Source organism: Hippopotamus amphibius, chromosome 12 (assembly GCF_030028045.1).
Source record: "Hippopotamus amphibius kiboko isolate mHipAmp2 chromosome 12, mHipAmp2.hap2, whole genome shotgun sequence".
Lineage (NCBI taxonomy): Eukaryota > Metazoa > Chordata > Mammalia > Artiodactyla > Hippopotamidae > Hippopotamus > Hippopotamus amphibius.
In genome coordinates, this window is record NC_080197.1 from 87663116 (window position 1) to 87682236 (window position 19121).

Genomic DNA, 19121 nt, shown 5'->3' on the forward strand with positions numbered 1-19121 from the left:
CTAGGATGAGGTGCCGCACCTGGCCAGGGTCAAGGGCTGCTGAAGTAAGTTAGCGTGATCTGGCCTGACAGATACCTTGGAAGCAATCCCTACCTCCTCCTTGTGGAGCCAGGAGCCTGTTCTCAGCCCCGTGGGCTCTGGCGGCGACCCTTTGAACCCAAGGCTGCACGGAGCTGCGGTGCCAGGAGATCCGTGCGGCGCATGAGTGGAAGCTCTAGGCCCGGCGGCGTACTTGCTCTCTCGCCCCTCGCTGAGGCCTGTCGCCCCTCTGCGGCAGAGGGCAATGAGTGCGCCGGCTCTGGGGCCGCTACTGTTTTCCCACCGGTGATGGGAGGAGAGCGGACCTCAGCACTTCGGTCAGCTTTTTCCCTCTTGAGGACATTTTTCTGCGGTTCGCTCGTTTCCTTCTCCCTCCCTTTTCTCTTCCCGCTCCTCTTCGGACTGAACAGCTCTTCTCGGCAGTTGACTTCGACCCGATGTCCTTTAGCTAACAACTGAGCACCTGTTGGGTGTCAGCTCTGGGGGTGGGGGATAGAGGACAAGCTGAGCCAAGGCCCTGCCCCGTTGGCCTCACACATATAGGTCTCCCCTGAGACCCATTCAAATCTCTCTCCCCACTCCTGTCCTGCTTCTCTCACCCTTTCACTGCCTTGGGTGTCATTTCTCTTCTCCAGGGCAGTGAGAAGGAAGCCAGGAGATCAGAACTCTAGTTCTAGGGCTGCCACTTACAGGGTAATACAGGACAAGCCATTTCTCCTTTCCAGGCCTGTTTCCTCATCTGTAAAATGGAGACAACATATCCACCTCTCAGGGATGCATTGAGGATGCAATGAGTACTTGCATGTAAAAGCCCTAAAATACTGTAAGCATTCAGTAATGTTATTCCCTATCCATGTTATTCCCTATCCTCTCAGGTGGGCAATTTTCTTTCTTCTTCATACCAAGGGTCTGCTACCAGGCAACCAGGTTGCTTCCAGTTCTTTGTGATCTTACATGTGAGATCTGAAAGCTAGGGTGTGTGTATGGGTACGGGAGAGGGAAATGGAGAAGAACTACACTCTGGATGGCCCTGAAAGGTGAGGAAGGAGAGGGGGTGGGGTATTTCCTTAGATCTTAATGTAACATCAATCAGCTGGTTCCTCTGCTCTTACAAATGAGGAAACTGAGGCTTGTGAAGGTTGTACTGCAAGTAACGGGTAGATCACACTGCCCGGATCTTTCCTCCCATGAGTTTTCTATTGCTTATTTCCTCACACCCTTTCTTCCCTGGAAGGGGTCTGGGTCAGTGACAGGAGTGTGGGAGAAGGAACAAAAAGAGGAAAACTTCAAGGAGGCAGGACCTTTCCACTGGACTTCATAAAATTTTAACAAGAAAACTTCCTCAGCGTGGAAGGTGCATATGACATGCAAATGATATGCTAATCACATGCTAATATAAAGTCTGGTCCTCAGAACTCTGACACACACCTGGCTGTAAGTCCTGGGGGAAATTCTTGGGAGACCCCTGGGTTCCAGGACAGGGCAGTTGGGGATGGGTTCCATTTAGAGTCAGGTAATGGAGTTAGGATTCATTTTAGGACTGGAGAGGAGTCAAGTGTATTCTTTCGGATTAGGGTCAGGGTTGGTGCAGAGTCAAGGGCAGGGGATAAGGCAGGATTCAGATTAGGCTGTGCTTTTAAATAGGGGAGCCTAGGGGACGCAAACACTTTCTCTCCTCTCCCCTCCGCCACTGCCCATTCTAGGCAGCATACCTCTTTGCCTACTTTCCATTCCCAACCACACCACCTCCCTGGGGCCTCCCAGTTTGGCTGCCCAAGGAGCTCTGGGTAAATTGCCCCAGACCCCAGCCAGGGCTCCAGTATTTCCTCTTGAGCCCAGACATTTGGCTTTTGGCCCCAAGAGTGCTAGCTGGCCTTGACCCTACCCAGATCCCTCCTCGGCCAAATGTGACAGCTGCAGGGGAAGCAATAAGGACCGGGTGAGCTGGCAGCTTCATTCCAGAGCGTGGGGAAAGAGCAACAGAACATGAATAAATTCATGGAGCTGGCCCCTCGGCTCCCTGTGAGCCAAGCCTGCTTCCCCACCACACACACTCGCTGCCGCCTGCAGCACTGCTGGTCACCGAAGCTCACAGCCTGGGCTGGGGATGGGAGGAGAAGGGAAGCTCCAGAGAGAAGAGGGCTAGGACCTGAAAGGGGCTGAGGTGAGGGGCTCAAAAAGAGGGCCTTGGTGAGTGGGAGAGAGGGATGGGGAACGGGTTGAACAGAGAGGGCCTTTACTGAGCGGGGGTGGGGTGGGGTGGGGGAGGGGAGAAGGGGTGGGGAGAGAGGGGTAGCAGGACCTGGGGTTGATGGGGCTTGAGGATTGGGCGGGGAGGCCAGTGTGAGCCCTGGCCTGCTCTCTCCCCTCTGATCCATCCATCATCCAGCCTGGGGGAGCAGAATTAGACATGCACGGGGCCGACATGGCCCTCAGCCCCCCGAGGAAGACAAATGGCGACAAAGACCTTGAATAAAATTTGTATTTATGGTCAGAGGCCCCTCCCCCACTGACTGCCAGTCCTTTCTCTCCTAACCCTTTCAAGCATGTTGGGGCCTCCCTCCACACAGGCCCAGCCTCAGCAACCTTTTTCTCCCTGCACCATTATCGGCTGGAAGTCTCTTTTCCAAGCTTTGTCTCTGTCTCTGCGTCTCTATCTGGCTTTCCATCCCAGGAAACAAGAGATAAGGAAATCACCTTCCACCCAATAATTATGCCCTGATGTGCCCTGTGCTCTCCATTTTATGTAATGTACTCTTATCATCACAGTGCTGGCTTATCCTAGTCTCTAAGATATCCATCTCCAGGGCTTCCAAATACCCCACTTTTGCCAATCCTGGAAGCTCTTCTCCAAGCCTCTGTCCCTGGAGTCCCTGTGAGCAAGAAATTTCCCCCAGAGGGTCAGACCCTGAGGAAGGATGCAGACCCCTCACAGAGAGGATCTATCATAGCTTGTGTTTCCTCTTGGTCACCCAAATGACAGATACAGTCACCTCTGACAGGAGGGTGCCTAGCACTGAACCTGCATTTTAGTTATATGACTTTGCATAACCAATTTCAAATCCCTCCATCAAACATTTACTATGTGGGGTTCAACTTCTCTGAGTTTTCATCAACCACAGCCCTTTGAGGAAGGGTGAAGGGTCAGAGATCCTGGGGCTGGACAAGGTTTGGGACCAGGGTAGGGGTGGGGCTGGGCTGGGCTGGCAGGGCAAGAGCTGCCTTCTGATTCTTCCTCCCCAGTAAACTCTCTACTCTTCAGTCCTGAGATAAGACAGATAACATTCATGGGGTTCCAAATTTAGGGACAAAGAGGAAGACAAATATAAAACCTCCCTTCAAACACACCTCACACATACACACACAAAGACAATCCACAATCTACAATCCCACTCACCCAGGGACACACAAGGCCAGGGTCCCATGGACACGTCCACACTTGCCAGCACACTGTCACAATGCACGGGCCCAGAGCCTACCACACTGCTCCAAGAAGCGCCCCGCCTCCGCATCTTCCCCACAGTTGATATGTCACATTGGAGTCCGAACACGGACCTGGGTGTCTCTCTGCAGCGCGCCATTTACATTTCTCTCTCGATCTGTCAACCTGTCTTGGCTTCCGTCTCTCTCTCTCCATCTCTGTCTCTCCCTCTCCCCCTCTGGGGCTGTCAGTTAGTCTCTTTTCCAAGCTTTGTCTCTGTCTCTGCGTCTCTATCTGGCTTTCCATCCCTTTGATTTCTCTGTAGCTCCTCTGCTTTCCTGTCGGTTTCCTGCTGGCTTCCCCAGGCTGGTCTGTTTTCTCACTCTCTCTGTTCCCTCACTCTCTAGATTGCTCTGCACCCCCCAACACTGAGAGTCTAGGGTAGAGGTGCCTGGGGATTTGCCTTTTCCAGTTCAGGCCAAAACGTACCCGTTGAACCCTTTGCCGTATGTTATTCGGTCACGGGCACCGACTGGCAAATTTCTATTTTTTTCTAGCCCTTTTTGTTTGCTTGTGGGCTTTTTCCTTTTTCTTTTTTTTCGGGGGTGGGGAGGAGGGGGAGCCGGGGAGGGCTCGTTTTAGCTCTGGAATCCACCTCTGCCTTCTCTGTGTTTCTCGACCGCTTTTTATCCCATCCCCGCTTCTGGCCTCCTGCGGGCTCTGGGAATACCAAACTCAGGGCAAAGGGTGAAAGTAAGGATAGGGTGGGGGCAGTGAATCCCTGCAGAATTGGCTTATAGCCGGTCAAGAACCGAGAGGCTGGGGGGACGCGGGTGGGGGCCGCGGCCTCCCCCGCCTCCGTGCTTCCCTCTCTGGGCGCCAGGGGTCGCTCCGCCCCCCCCTCGGCCGCTTATAGCGGCTCCCGCCGCGCTGCTTCTCACACCACCCGCACTGCCGCCCAGGGAGGGAGGGGAGGAAGGTTAGGGACGCAGAGGGGGACAGCGCTAGCAGGAGAGACGCGGAGCCGGGGCTCCAGCAGGGGCTGGGGCCGCGGCTAGGGTAGAAAGGTGGGTCAGGGCTCGCCAGACCAAACCTGTGAGCCAGAGCGCAAACCTGAGAGGCGGTCGCGTCCGGTGGGCGCCACCCGCAGCGCAGAGCCCGGGAAGTCCAGAGGGCGGAGAGTAGTCCCAGCGCCGGCCCTGCGGCCGGGAGCGATCCGTCTGGGTAGCCGGGGACCTAGGCTCCGTCATCCTCGAGAAAAGCAGCTGTCCAGAGAGCAGGCATCCTAGATCTGTAAGAAACCAGCCGTCCGAGAAGCCTCCGATTTCAGGCGCCCGGGAACGTTAGACTGCAAGAGAGGGTAACAGAGGACCACGGACTCTGAACCGTCGGGAGCTGCTCCTGGTCCAGCGCACCGTGGGGGGGACCTCCGCCTTGACGGAAGGTTTGGGGAACGGCACCGCTGAGGCGGGAGCCCGCAGGGACTGGGGGGCCGGGCGCAGCCGTCGGGGGGGGGCCCCGACTCAGGCCCGAGCCCGGCCACCGCCTCCAGGACCCGCGGAGAGCCCCGGGCCTCCGCCACCATTGCGCCGAAGAGTGAGGAGGATCTACTGGCCCTGGCCGCGTCGCGGCTGAGCCGCCGCAAGCGGGTGGCGGGCGCGGCCGTCGGGGTGGCCATGGTGCTGCTGCTGCTGGTGGCCATTCCGCTGCTGGTGCACAGCTCCCGCGGGCCGGCGCACTATGAGATGCTGGGTCGCTGCCGCATGGTGTGCGACCCGCACGGGCCGCGAGGCCCGGGACCCGACGGCGCGCCCGCCTCCGTGCCGCCCTTCCCTCAGGGCGCCAAGGGAGAGGCGGGCCGGCGCGGGAAGGCAGGTCTGCGAGGGCCCCCGGGACCGCCAGGTCCCAGAGGACCTCCAGGAGAGCCGGGCAGGCCAGGTCCCCCGGGCCCTCCCGGCCCCGGCCCCGGCGGGGTGGCGCCCCCTGCCGGCTACGTGCCTCGAATTGCCTTCTATGCGGGCCTGAGGCGGCCACACGAGGGTTACGAGGTGCTGCGTTTCGACGACGTGGTGACCAACGTGGGCAACGCTTACGAGGCGGCCAGTGGCAAGTTCACCTGCCCCATGCCGGGTGTCTACTTCTTCGCTTACCATGTGCTTATGCGCGGCGGTGACGGCACCAGCATGTGGGCCGACTTGATGAAGAATGGACAGGTGAGATGCCCCTCCCCCGGCCAGCCCCAGGCAGGGTAGCTTTCTAAATCTCGCTGCATTCATTACACAACCCGAACCTCTTCCCTAAACAGAGTCATTAAAGCCAAGAAGGCCAGGTTGCCAAGAACTTAGAAATCGCTTCATTTAGCCAAAAAGGAATTAGGGGCCAGAGAAAGGAAACGACCTGCCCAGGGTCTCACAGGGCGTTAGGAATGGTGTCACAATTAAAATTCAGAGATTACTGTGAAAGAAGTTGCTACCTCACACTCCAACTATTGGCAACTATACACCAAACCTCGTTGGTATCTCACCCTGCCAATTAGCCTCTTTTCTTGTCCTATCTTGGGCAGCCCTCCTGGCCTTTGGGTTATCCAGCCACTTGATAGGTAAATTACTGGAGTCTGGCTCCTTCGAATTAGAATGGAATCCGGGTATCAGGCCATGGCAGTTTAGCTGTTCCCATGGCGGGGCATTAAGCTTGGGTTTTCAAGGATAAGGTAAAAAAGAAAGGAAACACTTTCATTTTCCAGGCAACTCTATTGCTAGTCCAAAGGCCTGAGGTCAGTTCTAGAGTGGGCCTTACCCTCAGCTAATACTGAGTCTGCAGGCAGAGGTGGGAAATGTGGCAGCTGAGGGGCCAGCCAGGTGGCTTGTAGGAATGAATCTGGGAGAAGGAAAGAGGCAAAGGACAGATAAAGCAGAAGCCTTGGACCCTGGCCTGGTCCCTGCTCCTGTGGTCAGAGTCGGAGTCCCTGCCTTAGCTTGGAAGAAAAGCTCCAAAGACTCAGCTCAAGGTGCGAGACATGCATAGAGGGAGGAGAGGCCACAGGGGTGGGGGTGGGGACATGTGCCTGGGCTGCGCAAGATGCAGGGTGTAAGGTTAGGGCTGAGCTGTGACCTCCGAATGCCCCCTGTGCAATGGGGTGATTTGACCATGGCACATCAGGCCTGCTCATCCCAACGGTCCGAACCCCAGGTCTTGCTACCGCAGCAGCACCCTTTAGCCCCAAGAGCCGCAGGCACTACATTGAGGTCTCCTCCCAGCAGGGCCGCCCCAGGAACCCAGCAAAAGGGAGTGAGAATGTATGTGCGGGGTGTGAATGTGTGAGGGTGGAGCGGTGTCTACCTGTATGTGGCACTGAGTAGGTGTGTGTGGTCTATGCGGGGTGTCTGTGAGAGGCGGAGGGGGTGAGTCTGTATCTAGACTGTGTTGGTTCCCGAGGGGGCGGGGGCCGCGCGGCTCCCACTCTGTATTCCGCGGTGCAGGCGCTGCGGCCCTGGGGACGGTAAATAGTGATTAGAATAATGATGAATAATTAATGAGTTAATAACCAGCCCCCGGGGGACAGGAAGAGGGGGGCTGGGGAAGGGGCTGGCAGTGCGAGGCGACCTGCAGCCGCGAGGCCAGAGGGGAGGAGGGGCTACCTGTTGGGGGGGAAGGCGACCCCCACGTCGGGGCGCTAGGAGGGGCGAGAATACATCATGGCACCTTCCCACGGCCCGCACCCTTGCTTGCACACGCACAGACATACTGTGCCCTGTCACTGGGGGAAGGGAACACAAGTTTAGGAGGTCAGAGACGGTTTGGAATCTTAGAAATTATCCTACAGTCTAATTTTATATTTTAAATGATAATAGCAAAACCTGTGTAGCCTTTTCTTTGTGCAAAGCACTGTTTTACACACTTCACACGTAGTAACTCATTTAATCCTAAAAACAAGGCTCTATTATTACCTCCCACCTTATAGCTCAAATTGAGGACCAGAGAAGGCGTGGAACTTGCCCGAGTCCCAGCAGCTAGTGAATGACAGTGCCTGCGAAGCATCTTGCCCTTCCCAACCCCTGCAGCCTGCTACCCTCCCGTCACCTTCACAGGGCCAGCTGCACCTCCTCGGCCGACCCCTCCTCACCCCAGCTCTGCAAAGGGCGTGAGTGCGTTGTTCCGTTCTCCCTCCCCAGGTCCGGGCCAGCGCCATTGCTCAGGACGCGGACCAGAACTACGACTACGCCAGCAACAGCGTCATCCTGCACCTGGATGTGGGAGATGAAGTCTTCATCAAGCTGGACGGCGGGAAGGTGCACGGCGGTAACACCAACAAGTACAGCACCTTCTCTGGCTTCATCATCTACCCGGACTGAGCCGGGCCCCATCCCCCCGCGCCCCCACTCGCCCTTCGCCTCCGCTCCCCTCCTCACCCACCTTCAGCTTGCCCCACCCAAGGCGCCACTCCTTCCTTTGAGAAACTGGCGGTGGGGCGTACCCTTCCGCTCCGGAGGTGGCCTTTAAAGGGCTGACTTTTGGTGCTCCAGGGTATAACTAAGTGGCTGCGGAGCTGAGGAAAGCGGCCACAGGAGCAGAGCGGCTTGGGAAGGGACCACCAGCATCTGTGCACATGCCTTGTGAAAGGCAGGGCAGGAAGAGGGGCGCAGGTCGTGGCCCTCTAGCATCCGTGCACATGCCTTGTGAAAGGCAGGGCAGGAAGAGGGGCGCAGGTCGTGGCCCTCTCTTCTGCCGGGAGCTAGAAAACAGTTTCACTAGCTGCAGCAGAAGCATGGAAAGCAGAAAACAGAAGGGAAATCCTGGCTTTTGGGGAGGGAGAGAACAGAAACAGAGGAGCCCATCTAGATGGGAGGAGGGGAGACATTAGGACGGGGTAGGCGCTGGTCCTCTGTCATGACAACTTCTCTGCCATCCCCTCCTCCCCTCATCCCCATTTTCAGGCTTCAGGCTCTAACCTTGGCAGTCTTCCTGTGAACTGGAGGAACCAGTGAATTGTTTCCTAGCATTTAAAATTCATCCTGTACAGTCCCCATTTCACCCCCATCCGGGTTAGGCCCTGGGGCTACAGCTGCTGTTGCCTCTTCCAATAAAGTGAAGTTGGAGAATGGGTGTGCCTCTTAACTTGGTGCACAGAGTGGGGGAAAGTGGCTGGCCCTTTTCTCGCTCCTCTCAAGGACCCCTACCCTATCACTCTCTGCCAGAGGCAAAGGTTTAGTTATTCCTGGCAATGCCTGCCTCTGCAGGAGCAGAGGAGGGGAGGAGCCCAGGGTTTCTACTCTGACACAGGGAAGGGTATCAGCTTCAGGAGAGCTTTGAGGCTTTACACTGTAGGGAGACACCAACCAGAGTGACACTAACAAGGGAGGATTCCAGAGATATGGGTCTGGTGCTTCCGCTTTGGGCTGATAAGGGGAGAGTTCTAGGGAGCTCTAGGTGATGAGGGAGTTGCTGGCAGCTCCTGGGAGTAGCCAAGATCTCAGGGAGCAGAGAGAAAAGCAGGCCCCCAAAGGCCCACATTTGCTCCAACCCCCCACAGAACACTCACTCATAGAGCTTGCTGGGAGGGAGGGGTGGGTAGGAGTCGGATGACTTGGGACAGCTTCTAGGTGAGGAGGGAGCCTTGGGGAGCCTGAGACCCCAGGGCTGGCCTCTAAGCTGGAGGACACTGCCACCATGTGGACAATTGAAGAGCGACAGCAGTAGCTGGCCTAGGTAGGACGGGAGGAAAATAGTCATTTGGACATTTTAGAAACTTTATTGAAGGACAAAAGGGTGTCAGTTTCCAGTCCATGGTGTGGAAAATAAATAAGGGTTAAAAGGAAGGAGAAAGGCAGGACAGGAGTGGGTGGAGGCGAATGCTTCACGATGGAGAGTCCTGTGGGGCAGCAGAACTGACTGGAACAAAACACTGGGGAGAAAGAAGACCTCATCACAGTCCAGCCATCCTTGAACTGTAACCAGCTCTTCCCACTGACCTCTGTAAAAGAGCCAAGGTTGGCCCCCTGCCCCACTTCCTACTTCCCACAGGCCTCTGCGCTGGACCCGAGGCTCACCAGGGCGTCCTGCCATTCGAGCAACGTGGCCACAGGGTTGCTGCAGACCCGGGTGAGGCCTGAAGGAGGGGCTCGGCTGGTGTAGAAGGCACACTCGTCATCCAGGCGGGCCTCGTGGAAGCAGTGGATGGCGGTCAGACATGCTTTGAGGCGCTGCCTCAGGGCCAGGGCTTGAGGGGCCAGATTGCTGGGGCCTGAGGGCCAAGAGCCACAGAGAGTTCAGGGCAGACTCTGGAGTCCTTGAGTCCCACCAGATACTGCCCTTTGCCACTTCCCCACCAAGGGCCAAGCCAATTAAAGCACCGGGCTGAAGGTGCAGCCCCCGCTCCTTCCGGTGGGAGAGCCAGGCTGGGACAAGGTAGGTAGGGGACAGAAAGCGTGGCATCACCTGGTGCAGGGCAGGCCCTGCTCCCAGCAAGCGATGAGGACCTCCTTTGTTCACAGCCTCTTCTAACCAGCTCCTTACCTGTCTGGCCTGTTGGGGGCTTCAGAGACTGGAGTGAGTGGATAGGGGGGCTGGCACAAAGTGGGCGTTGGGAAGAGAAGGTCAGACTGGTGGTCGCTGGAGCCCACGGACGGCAGCAGGGCCGTGGGCTGGTCTCTGAACTTCTGAGTTCCGGGGAGCAGGCCTCTGATACGCCAGGTTCTACCCTAGGGGAAGGCTCTGGGAGTCCTGTCTGCCCCTGGGGGCAGGCCTGAAGGGGTCCAGGCTCTCCTGGAGGGCAGGGCTCTGACGCCTCAGGCTGTTCCTGGATGGAGGGCTCTGATACCTCAGGCCCCCTCCTACGGCAGGACTCTGAGGGCCCTGGCTCTGCTGGAGAGCAGAGTGGAGCTACCTCAGGCTCTGCTCCGGGGCAGGGCTCTGGCTCCCCACACTCCTCTGGAAGGTAGGGTTTTGGTGGCCCAGGGTGCTCTAACGGTTCAGGAAGATGAAAAGCCCCAGATGTTTTTTCTGGAGCATTCAGATTTCTAGAAATCTCAGCCAGCTGGGGCTGAAGTTCAACCATATCCAGAGAGGAGCCTCCATTAAGGGGGGCACACTTGCCCTCCGCCAGCCCCTCTACCTCCTGCTGCAAAAGCTGTTGCAGGATATTGATGCGCTGTGGGTGAGAGAGAGTGTGATGTCAAGAAGTGCGTCTTGTACCCACACTGTCCTATTCCCATGCCTGCCCCCCCCCTCCTGTTTCTTGCTTTCCCAGCCCTGTCACTGCCCATCAGGCATCGAAGCTGTTTCCCACATGAGCCCACCTGCATCTTCAGCTCCAGGAGGTTGGGGGTTCTACTGGGGTGGGGTCCATAAGGAGTGGACACAGGTGGCTTTCCAGGCCCCTCCTGCAACCTTACACAACTCTCCTGGTCAAATAACCGGACTGCAATCTGCTCCTGCCACATGGGAGGAGAGGGACCACATGAGGACGTCAGGCTGGGGTAAGAAGAAGACTAGTTTGAGTCCCCCACCACATGAGAAAGGAATCAGGCCCTAGACTTGGATTAGGAGGGGCAGCAGAGAAGCGGGAGAGGTAGGCCGCTTTTCCAGAGAGCCCACCTGCTTCAAAACTGCTGGGCCTTAGGCCAAGAGGACAGAGCGAAGAATCTCAGCATGGGAAGGTTTCAGATACTTACCCAGGGCAGGGTAGGCTCTTCGGGGCAAGGGTGAGGGGAGACGCCACTCAACCATCGGGCCTGGGATGGAAGTGAGATGGCATGACTCTCCTGTACCCATCCATCCCCTTCCTCCCCCAGCCCTGGTCTATGCCAGCTACCTCCCCTGCCCTCTCTTACCTGCTGACCTCTGGGGGCCGACGGGAGGGGCGTGAACTGGGTCTTGGGGCGAATGGCAAGACGCCGCAACACTGAATACGAGGCCTGGGGAGAGATGAGGGTGGCTAAGCAGGGACAAAACTGAGACCTAGCAGGGGTCCCAGCCAGACTGTTCTGCCCCTGCCCAGCCCCCAGGAGCTGTGGATACAAACTGGAGCTGAGGGGCCAGGGGAGGGTACACGCTGAGCCCGTCCAAAGGGTGATGGCCGGATGACGGCAGGTGGCACCACGGGGCCAGGGGAGGGCATCAGACAGGAGTCATGGCCATCCTGTGGAGAAGAACAGGTGGAGGAGTGATCCCTCCAGCTTGGCATTGCTCTGTCTTGTTCTCACTTCAGCAGCCAGTGTGATTCTTTTAAGATCTAATCAAATCATGTCCCTCCCTTGTTCATCCTCCCTCCCCACAGCTTTCCACTCATTGCAAGTAACAGCCAAGGTCTTATACTGGTTTATAAATCCTTACCCAACCTGATCCTGTCTTTGCTCTAACCTCTCACTTCCTGTCCTTTTCACTCTGCTTCAGCCATGCTTTTTTGCTGATCCTTAAACACACCTGGTACATCCTATGTTTGCATCTGCAGTTCTTGTGGCCTGGAACATTATTCCCCCAGATACCTATGTGGTTCACTCCCTCAACTCTTTCTGCTCTTCACTTAGCCACACCTCAATGAGATTCCCCTGACTAATCTACCTGAAATTGCAACACCAGCCATCCCCTTCCACTTCTCCTTCCCTTTCAATGCCTTACTTTTTAAAAAAAAAAAAAACAGATAACTTATCACCATCTGACATACTATGTATTTTATGTGTATGTTAATTTTTTGTCTCCCCCTTCTAGAATGTGAACTTATTTCCTACTGTATATCCAGAACCTAGAACATCATTTGGCACACAGTAGCTGGTCAATAAACCCTTGTGGAGTGAATGAATGAACTGTCAGATCTGTCTCACTCTCAGCACTGATCTGATGGTGATACAAATATATACCAGACTGTGGCCTCTCACTCCTAGGCCCCAGACACCTGGTAAACAGAGGCCAGTCCCACTCTGGAGAGGGTTTGGGTCCATCTAGGGCAAACCAGGACCCAGTTAACATGCTGAGATCCAGGCAGAGACTGCCTGGTTCTACCCACAATCCTCAGTTCCGCTGCTGCTGGGGAATCACCCCATGCATCTCCTCTGTTCTCTTCCCCCAGCCCAGGAGGGTCCCATCTTACCCTGGTGTGGGTTATCTCTCGGGTTTCTTTTAATGGTACCCGCTGGGCCAGATGCAGGGGGCCCCCTCCTCCTTCATCTGAGTGAGTGACAACTTCATGTTCTCCTTCAGGGAGAGAGGAAGTTAGGAGGAGACAGGAAATTTGCTTTAGTGTCTGGAACACACATCGAAATCTGGCAACCTCAGAAGAGGGTATGCCAGTTTGACAGCTCCCACCGCACAATCAGGGGTGGGGACCCACCCAGCATCCCTTTGAAGCCCAGCACTATTAATGCGTAGTCACTCATTAATCTGAATACCGAGTGGGCTAGGAGAGTGGTAATGGCTTTTCGGGGCTGAGGACAGAGCAGGTAAACCTCGCAGGAAGTGGCAGAGAGAGGGTAGAAATGCAGAACACCTCCTCTGACACAGGTACAACTGGGCCAACCTCTGGCTATCAAGACGGTCTCTTCCTCTTTGTCTCCTTCTGATCTGGCCTTCCCCCCACAGCCTGCTGAGCTTTCTCTTGTTTTGCTCCCTACAAGCAGCTCCCCCTGCTCCTGTCCTTTCCCCATGGCCAGACACACTCACCAGGCTGAACAGAGGTCTCCAGAAGCAATGCTGAGGCCTGGCTCCCTGAAGTCCTGATGACAGTAAGGACAGAAGCCAGCAGTCACTGAGTACCAAGTATGAGCTGGGCACCATGCTAAGTGCTTTACAAACATCCTCTCACTTAATTCTCATGACAACCTCAAATGATGATACAAACATTATCCGCATTTGACAGAGTAAAGAAATGGAATTGGGAATTCCCTGGTGATCCAGTGGTTAGGACTCCACACTTTCACTGCTGAGGGCCCGGGTTCAGTCCCTGGTTGGGGAACTAAGATCACACAAGCCACGCAGCAGCGCAGTCAAAAAAAAAATAAATAAATAAAATAAAATAAAATAAATAAATAAATAAATAACTGAAGTTCAGAGGGTAAGGCAAGTTTGCACAGCTCGTAAGTACTAAGAGTCAGGAATAGGAATCAAACCCAGATTTCATTTACTGCCATAGTCTATACTCTAGCCACTAAATAAAAGAGATGGCACCTTTCATTCTGTCCCCTTCCTCACCCCACAACCTGAAGAAACTGATGGCATGTTGAGGCCTGTCTATGAAGGCCTGACCCCTACTGTAAGGGCTCACCTTCAGCACTCACAGGTTTCCCCCTTCCCCCCTGGGTTGGTGGGAAGTCCTAAAGCTACCGGAAGGCCCCAGCTCTGAGGGACCCCTATATCAGACATCGAATCATTCTTTTCCAAATGACCCTCTCCTCACTTGCTGCTGCCACCTGTCTCTCTTCTTAGCTCCTGGAAACGGGAGGGAGCGGAGGGGTGAAAGGAAGGTCCTGCAGGTGGAATCTGAGCCATAGGAACAAGAGAAAAAGCAGAGTCAGAGGCAGGCCCCAAACCTTCAGGCTTCACCACCAACCCCATCAGCCTCCATACAACCCCTCTGGCTCATCAGGAGGTACCTTCCCTCCTAAGGGTCAGCTTTGTCCTTGGAAGGAGATCCCAGAGCACTGAGTACCAGCCCCTCAAGGGCACTCACCAGAGCCTCTAGCCTCTGAGGACACAAGTTCCGGCCTCGAGGTCCTGGTCCCTCCAGCCTTGAGAAGCAGGAAGCCCTGGCAGGGTCCAGTCGGTGGGTGGGGGTTCTGGGGGCCAAATATGCAGAGGCCCGGGCATCCTAGGAGCCCAAAAGAGGCTATCAGTACAGGCTCAGGATTCCCTCCTTGGCCTACCCCAGCCTGATCTCCTATCCTGGCTCTTTACCTGGCCCCTCCGGATGGTGCCTCCCTGGCTCCCTCGAACCAGTACTCTCTGAGCCAGACTGGGCTGGCGCCCCAGGCGACAGCTCTTCACCCCCTCACCTGACAGGATGGTGGCCAGGGCTGCAGGGTCAGCCACAAACTCTATGTTCCCTGGAGCCTCTGCAAGGGAAGAGGAGAAGGAAAGGTGAGGAGGCACAGGAAGGGGGGAGGCTGAGGGGCCAGGGAACCTAGCACAGTCACCTTGAGGTGCAAGAGTGAGCCGAAGAAGACTCATATAACCAAACTCAGCTCGCTAAAAATTCACAGGACTTTACTCTGTGTAAGACGCTGTTCTAGGCACTAGCACCCAGCGATGAATAAGACAAAGCCCCCCTTTTCAGGGAAGCTATCATCAAACTATACAGAGGTAACAGATTCAAACCAGAGTATGGACATGTTAAAAAAGAAGCACAGTAAAGCATTAGAACACAGAGCAATTGCCTGTGACTGGGGGAGCCAGAAAAAGCTTTAGAAGAGATGACACTTCGCTGAAGATAGGAAAGGGCTTCTAAAAGCAAACAGTTTTCCAGGAGCAGGGATTAGGAATTATAGTAAGCAGAAGACCCAGGGACTGCAAAGCCCCCAAACCCCTCTGCACCCAACCCATTCTCCTACCCAGTCAAGGAAACTGTTTTTCAAGCCTCCAACAGGTACCTGTCTGGAGAGGGGGCCTAGGCCCCACATTTTGTCTCCCAGGGCTAGGCCTGAGCTCCTCCAAGGGGTTGCGAAGCTGAGTACTCCCCACCAATTTCTCCGATTGCTCTGTTTGACGTGTGGCTTTTGGCCTGGGGCCTGCTGAATCAACCAAGGGGCGTTGAATACTGAGCTTCTGCACCAACTTCTGGGGGATGGGAGAACAAAAAGCTAGGGCTCAGCATTGGGGTGCATTGCTGGTGTGTGCTACCTCCTTGTAGCTACTGTCTTCACCCCCGACCCCTCTTACCCTTGGATCTTGGTTCTCCTGGTCCACGGCGCTGGGTTTGACTTTGGGGAGAGGCGGGCGTCTCTGAGAGCGAACGGGAATCTTGCTAGGCGTAGGAGATACACCCGGGAGGAGAGGATCCTTCGTGGCTTGTTGGGTGGTCATGACGACTACAGCTGAGACAGAGAAGAACGCAGGATCAGGGATCAAAGGTCAGCCAGTACGGGGCTTGCGTCCAGACAACCCTGATACTCCCACCTCCGCCCAAATCCATGCGTCCTGAAGACCCGCCGCCTGCAAGGCCGCTTTTCTGGGAGTCTCCCCCTGGCACCCTGAGCCTATTCTTTCGCTCCAGGACCCCGAACTGCCTCTCCTCCTTACGAACCCCGGCAGCCCTCATTCCCTCCAAATCCCAGTGCCGCACCTCCCCGGAACCCCTCAGGGTCGCCCCCAGTTTCTTCGCTTTTTCCCGGGGCTCTCTCGGCTTTTGCTGCAGGTACTTCCCCAGTTTGTAAAATACGCCAAGCTCCTGATTGGCTCGTCGGCGCTCCCGCGGAGGCACGTGACGCAGGACTCAGCTGTCCAATCCACAGGCTTCGGAGGCGGGGCTAAAAGGACTCATTGCGGAGCCGCTTTCCGGCCAGGAAAAAAACTGACCCGACTCAACCAGCCAATCCGAGAGCGGAGCGCGGGGTGGAAGAGGAAGGAGGAGACCTTTCTGAGGCCGGGAAAAGCGTGGGCTCGGAAACTGGGCGACAACGGGCGCGGGCGTACTCTCGCGAGGTCTCGGGACGGGTGCGGGAAGGACCCCTCTCGCGGCATGGTGGGGAGGGCAGGCGTCCTGAGTGATGCTCACCGACGGAGTTGGAGGCTGTCCCGAATCCCTGACCAGACTCTGATCAGAGTTCGCCGTCAAGCTTTGGGGACGCCGCTCCGGACACGTTGTAAGAAACGTCTGTGTGTTGTGCCTGGGCCGAGGAGCTGCTTCCAAACGGGCGGAAAGGGCTGGAGAAAATTGAACTGAGGCTAACAATAACAAAAAGTAAAGAAACAGTCGTTTTTTCGCTCAGGCTTTACAAATGGTGAGGTGTGGTCTCCATCTCACAGATAAGAAACAAGACTCAAAACATTGGAGCTCAACACAACAGGCCTGGAGGACTGGGGAGAGGTGTAGAACCTGCCTGTTGTTGGCAGGCGGGGGTGTGAACATGAGGAAACGTGGAACACCCTGGTTAGAATGGCGGAGGTTAACCTCTAATGGGAAATGGGCGATGGATTCTCCCCCTGACTCCAGTGATTCCTGTTACACAAGCCAGGAGCCTAGGAGTTGTTCTTGAATTCCTCTTTCGCTCCCCTTCCAATTTCTCTTTCACACCTTTTCATTGTCTTTGAAATTATTTTATTTTCTTCCTCTTCATTACCTCCACCCTAATCTCACCTAGAGGATTGCAAAAGCCTCCCACCCTCCATTCTTTCTTGCTCTCCACAATAATCCGTTCACCATATAGCAATTAGAGTAATCTTTACGAAATGCAAATCTGGTCATGTTACCACTGTGCCTTGACCTCTCCCCACTCAAATTCCCCATCTTGTACCGCTTTCCCCCGTGTTCTCTGTTTTCTAACTCCATTGCCGCTTCCTATCCCTGAAATTTGTCATGTTCCTTCTACTCTCTGTCTAGAATACCTTCCACTTTGCCTATTCATGCCTCCAAATTGTTGTTCACTGTTACTTTCTAATAGAGGCCTTCCTTGAACTCCTCTACTCACAACCCACCCTGATCTAAAAAAAGTTTCTTTAGTTGTGTGCTCTCAACAGTGTTTCCTCAGAGAATGTATCTCAGTTGGTAATTGTGTATTCACCAATGTGAACATAATATATCATCTTTATGAAACCTGATCTCTCCTGCTAGACCTCCGTGAAGGTGATGACCTTTTATTTTTGGCTTACACTATATTTTCAATGCCTTGCATTGTGCCTGGCTGTAAAGGTGTTCAATATTTGTTGAATGAGTCAATGGATGAATGAATAATTGATCAAATGAATACATGGAGAAATAGGGAAGGCCTCTGAAAAGTATTTGAACTTCCCCTTTAAAAGAGAGAAGGCTCTTCTAGTCACTCTGAACAGCACTTGCAAAGTCAAGGAAACTTGGAGTGTTCAGAGAAGAGGAAGTCCTTAGGGATAGATGCAACATAGGATAGTAGAAAATAAAACTAGAAAGATGGTCTGACTGAAAGGAAGGGGTGGTCACCTCATTCTACTAGCAGGTACTGTGAATGAGTCAGATCCTTACTACTAGATCAGCAGGGATGGCTGCTGACAAACATTGTGCACCTACTGTGTGTAAGGACCTTTGTCAGACACTGAAGGATACATTGAGGAATAAGACTGAAGTTTGAAAGATGGGGAGGCATTAGGATGGAGGTTGGCTGCACAGTGGCTTTGCATGATTCTAAGGTGGTCAGCACAGTCCAGGTCCAAGTTCACAAACCTGGAAACTTGAATTTGTCAGGCTACCCAGAGTAGGTCTTGGAGTCGCACTAATCAAATTCATAAGAGAAATTGAGTGATTTACCATGAGCGATATACCTCTTGGTGACCAAAATATGCCTGTTCCTCAGGGCACCACCTTCACAGAATCAAGGTACAAGGGAGACTGATTTTATATCATAAGTCTTTAAAAGAGCCAGTGTTCAGAATATCTGCTACACCTAACAGTGTCAAACCTGTTTTCTATGCTGTAGTCAGAGCGACCTGCTTCTGTTTGCCTTTGCTGGACCTCGAATATGGGGAGGTACAAGCCACCTCTCTTGTTTTATTCTCTCACCACCCTTCTCTCCCTGTCTGCTCTCCGGCAAAGACACCACTCTAATGTGATTGAAATAAGTTCTTAACTATGCATGTGTGCCTATGAAATATGTAGGGTTATATATTTGTTTCCTGTTGCTACTGTAACAAATTGCCACAAATTTAGTGGCTTAAAATGATACAAATTTATTCTCTTACAGGTCTGGGGATCAGAAGTCTAAAATCAAGGTTTGGCCTGGCTCCATTCCTTCTGAGGCTTCAGGGGAAACTCTGTTTGCTTGCCTTTTTCAGCGTCTAGAGGCTGCCAGCATTCCTTAGCTTGTGGCTCTTTCCATCACTTTAACTGTAATAGGGAAGAATATTTTGTATTCTATTACAAGTTAATCACTAAAGGCATGTTGCCTATAAGCTTAAATTACACATAAGGGCCTGTCTCTGGGTCCCCTGCTCCCCGGGTAATGAGCATTAAGCTAAAATACCTTTGTTTAGCTCACATCCTGACCAGGTCCACCTGTGAGTGACCGCAGGGAGGAAGAAATTAACACATCCCCTCCGGAGGCTGATGAGAACCAGGAAGTGTTTGACTTTACTCTCTCCCCTTTTAGTATAAAAGGAGCCTGAATTCTAACTCAAGCAAGATGGTTCTTTGGGGGCACAAGCCCACCATCTTCTTGGTTTGCAAGCTTTTCGATTAAAGTTGTTATTCCTTGCCCCAACTCGTCTCTCGATTATTGGCCTGTCATGCGGTGAGCAGTACAAGCTTAGACTCAGTAACATAACTTCTTGCTTCTGTTATCACATCTACTACACGCTGTGACCTGCCTCCCTCTTATGAAGACCTTGTGATTGCATTGGGCCTACCCATATAATCCAGGATAATCTCCCCATCTCAAGGTCCTTAACCACATCTGCAAAGTTTCTTTAGCCATATGAGGTAACATTCAGAGATTCAGAGGACTGAGATGTGGACATCTTTGGGGGGCCATCATTCAACGTACTACAGGAT

At 54.2% G+C, this 19121-nt stretch overlaps 2 protein-coding genes across 2 annotated transcripts; one reads left to right on the forward strand and one right to left on the reverse strand.

Annotated features, from left to right (window-relative positions):
• The first annotated feature begins 5136 nt into the window (after positions 1 to 5136).
• On the forward strand, positions 5137 to 7851 carry C1QL4 (complement C1q like 4). The gene is made up of 2 exons (XM_057703247.1): positions 5137 to 5673; positions 7633 to 7851. The coding sequence occupies exons 1-2, from the start codon at positions 5137 to 5139 to the stop codon at positions 7810 to 7812; spliced, it is 717 nt and encodes a 238-aa protein (XP_057559230.1). The 3' UTR covers positions 7813 to 7851.
• Positions 7852 to 9228: 1377 nt separating this feature from the next.
• Positions 9229 to 15830, reverse strand: TROAP (trophinin associated protein). The gene is made up of 15 exons (XM_057702518.1): positions 15729 to 15830; positions 15326 to 15480; positions 15037 to 15223; positions 14345 to 14502; positions 14121 to 14258; positions 13848 to 13930; positions 13115 to 13167; positions 12546 to 12649; positions 11481 to 11597; positions 11290 to 11373; positions 11131 to 11190; positions 10756 to 10890; positions 9974 to 10607; positions 9508 to 9701; positions 9229 to 9362 (listed from the first exon to the last, which is right to left on the reverse strand). Exons 2-15 carry the CDS (start codon positions 15467 to 15469, stop codon positions 9315 to 9317), a joined length of 2139 nt encoding a protein of 712 aa, XP_057558501.1. The 5' UTR covers positions 15470 to 15480; positions 15729 to 15830; the 3' UTR covers positions 9229 to 9314.
• Between the last annotated feature and the right edge of the window lie 3291 nt (positions 15831 to 19121).

Excerpts from the sequence above, each read along its gene's own strand:
- TROAP (XM_057702518.1), bottom strand. The coding sequence starts at position 15,469 with ATGACCACCCAACAAGCCACGAAGGATCCTCTCCTCCCGGGTGTATCT. Across the intron at positions 12,650-13,114 it reads GGAGACCTCTGTTCAGCCTG|GAGAACATGAAGTTGTCACT; the intron begins GTGAGTGTGTCT and ends CTCTCCCTGAAG. Across the intron at positions 9,363-9,507 it reads TCGAATGGCAGGACGCCCTG|TGTTTTGTTCCAGTCAGTTC; the intron begins GTGAGCCTCGGG and ends CTTTCTCCCCAG.
- C1QL4 (XM_057703247.1), top strand. The coding sequence starts at position 5,137 with ATGGTGCTGCTGCTGCTGGTGGCCATTCCGCTGCTGGTGCACAGCTCC. Across the intron at positions 5,674-7,632 it reads ACTTGATGAAGAATGGACAG|GTCCGGGCCAGCGCCATTGC; the intron begins GTGAGATGCCCC and ends CTCCCTCCCCAG.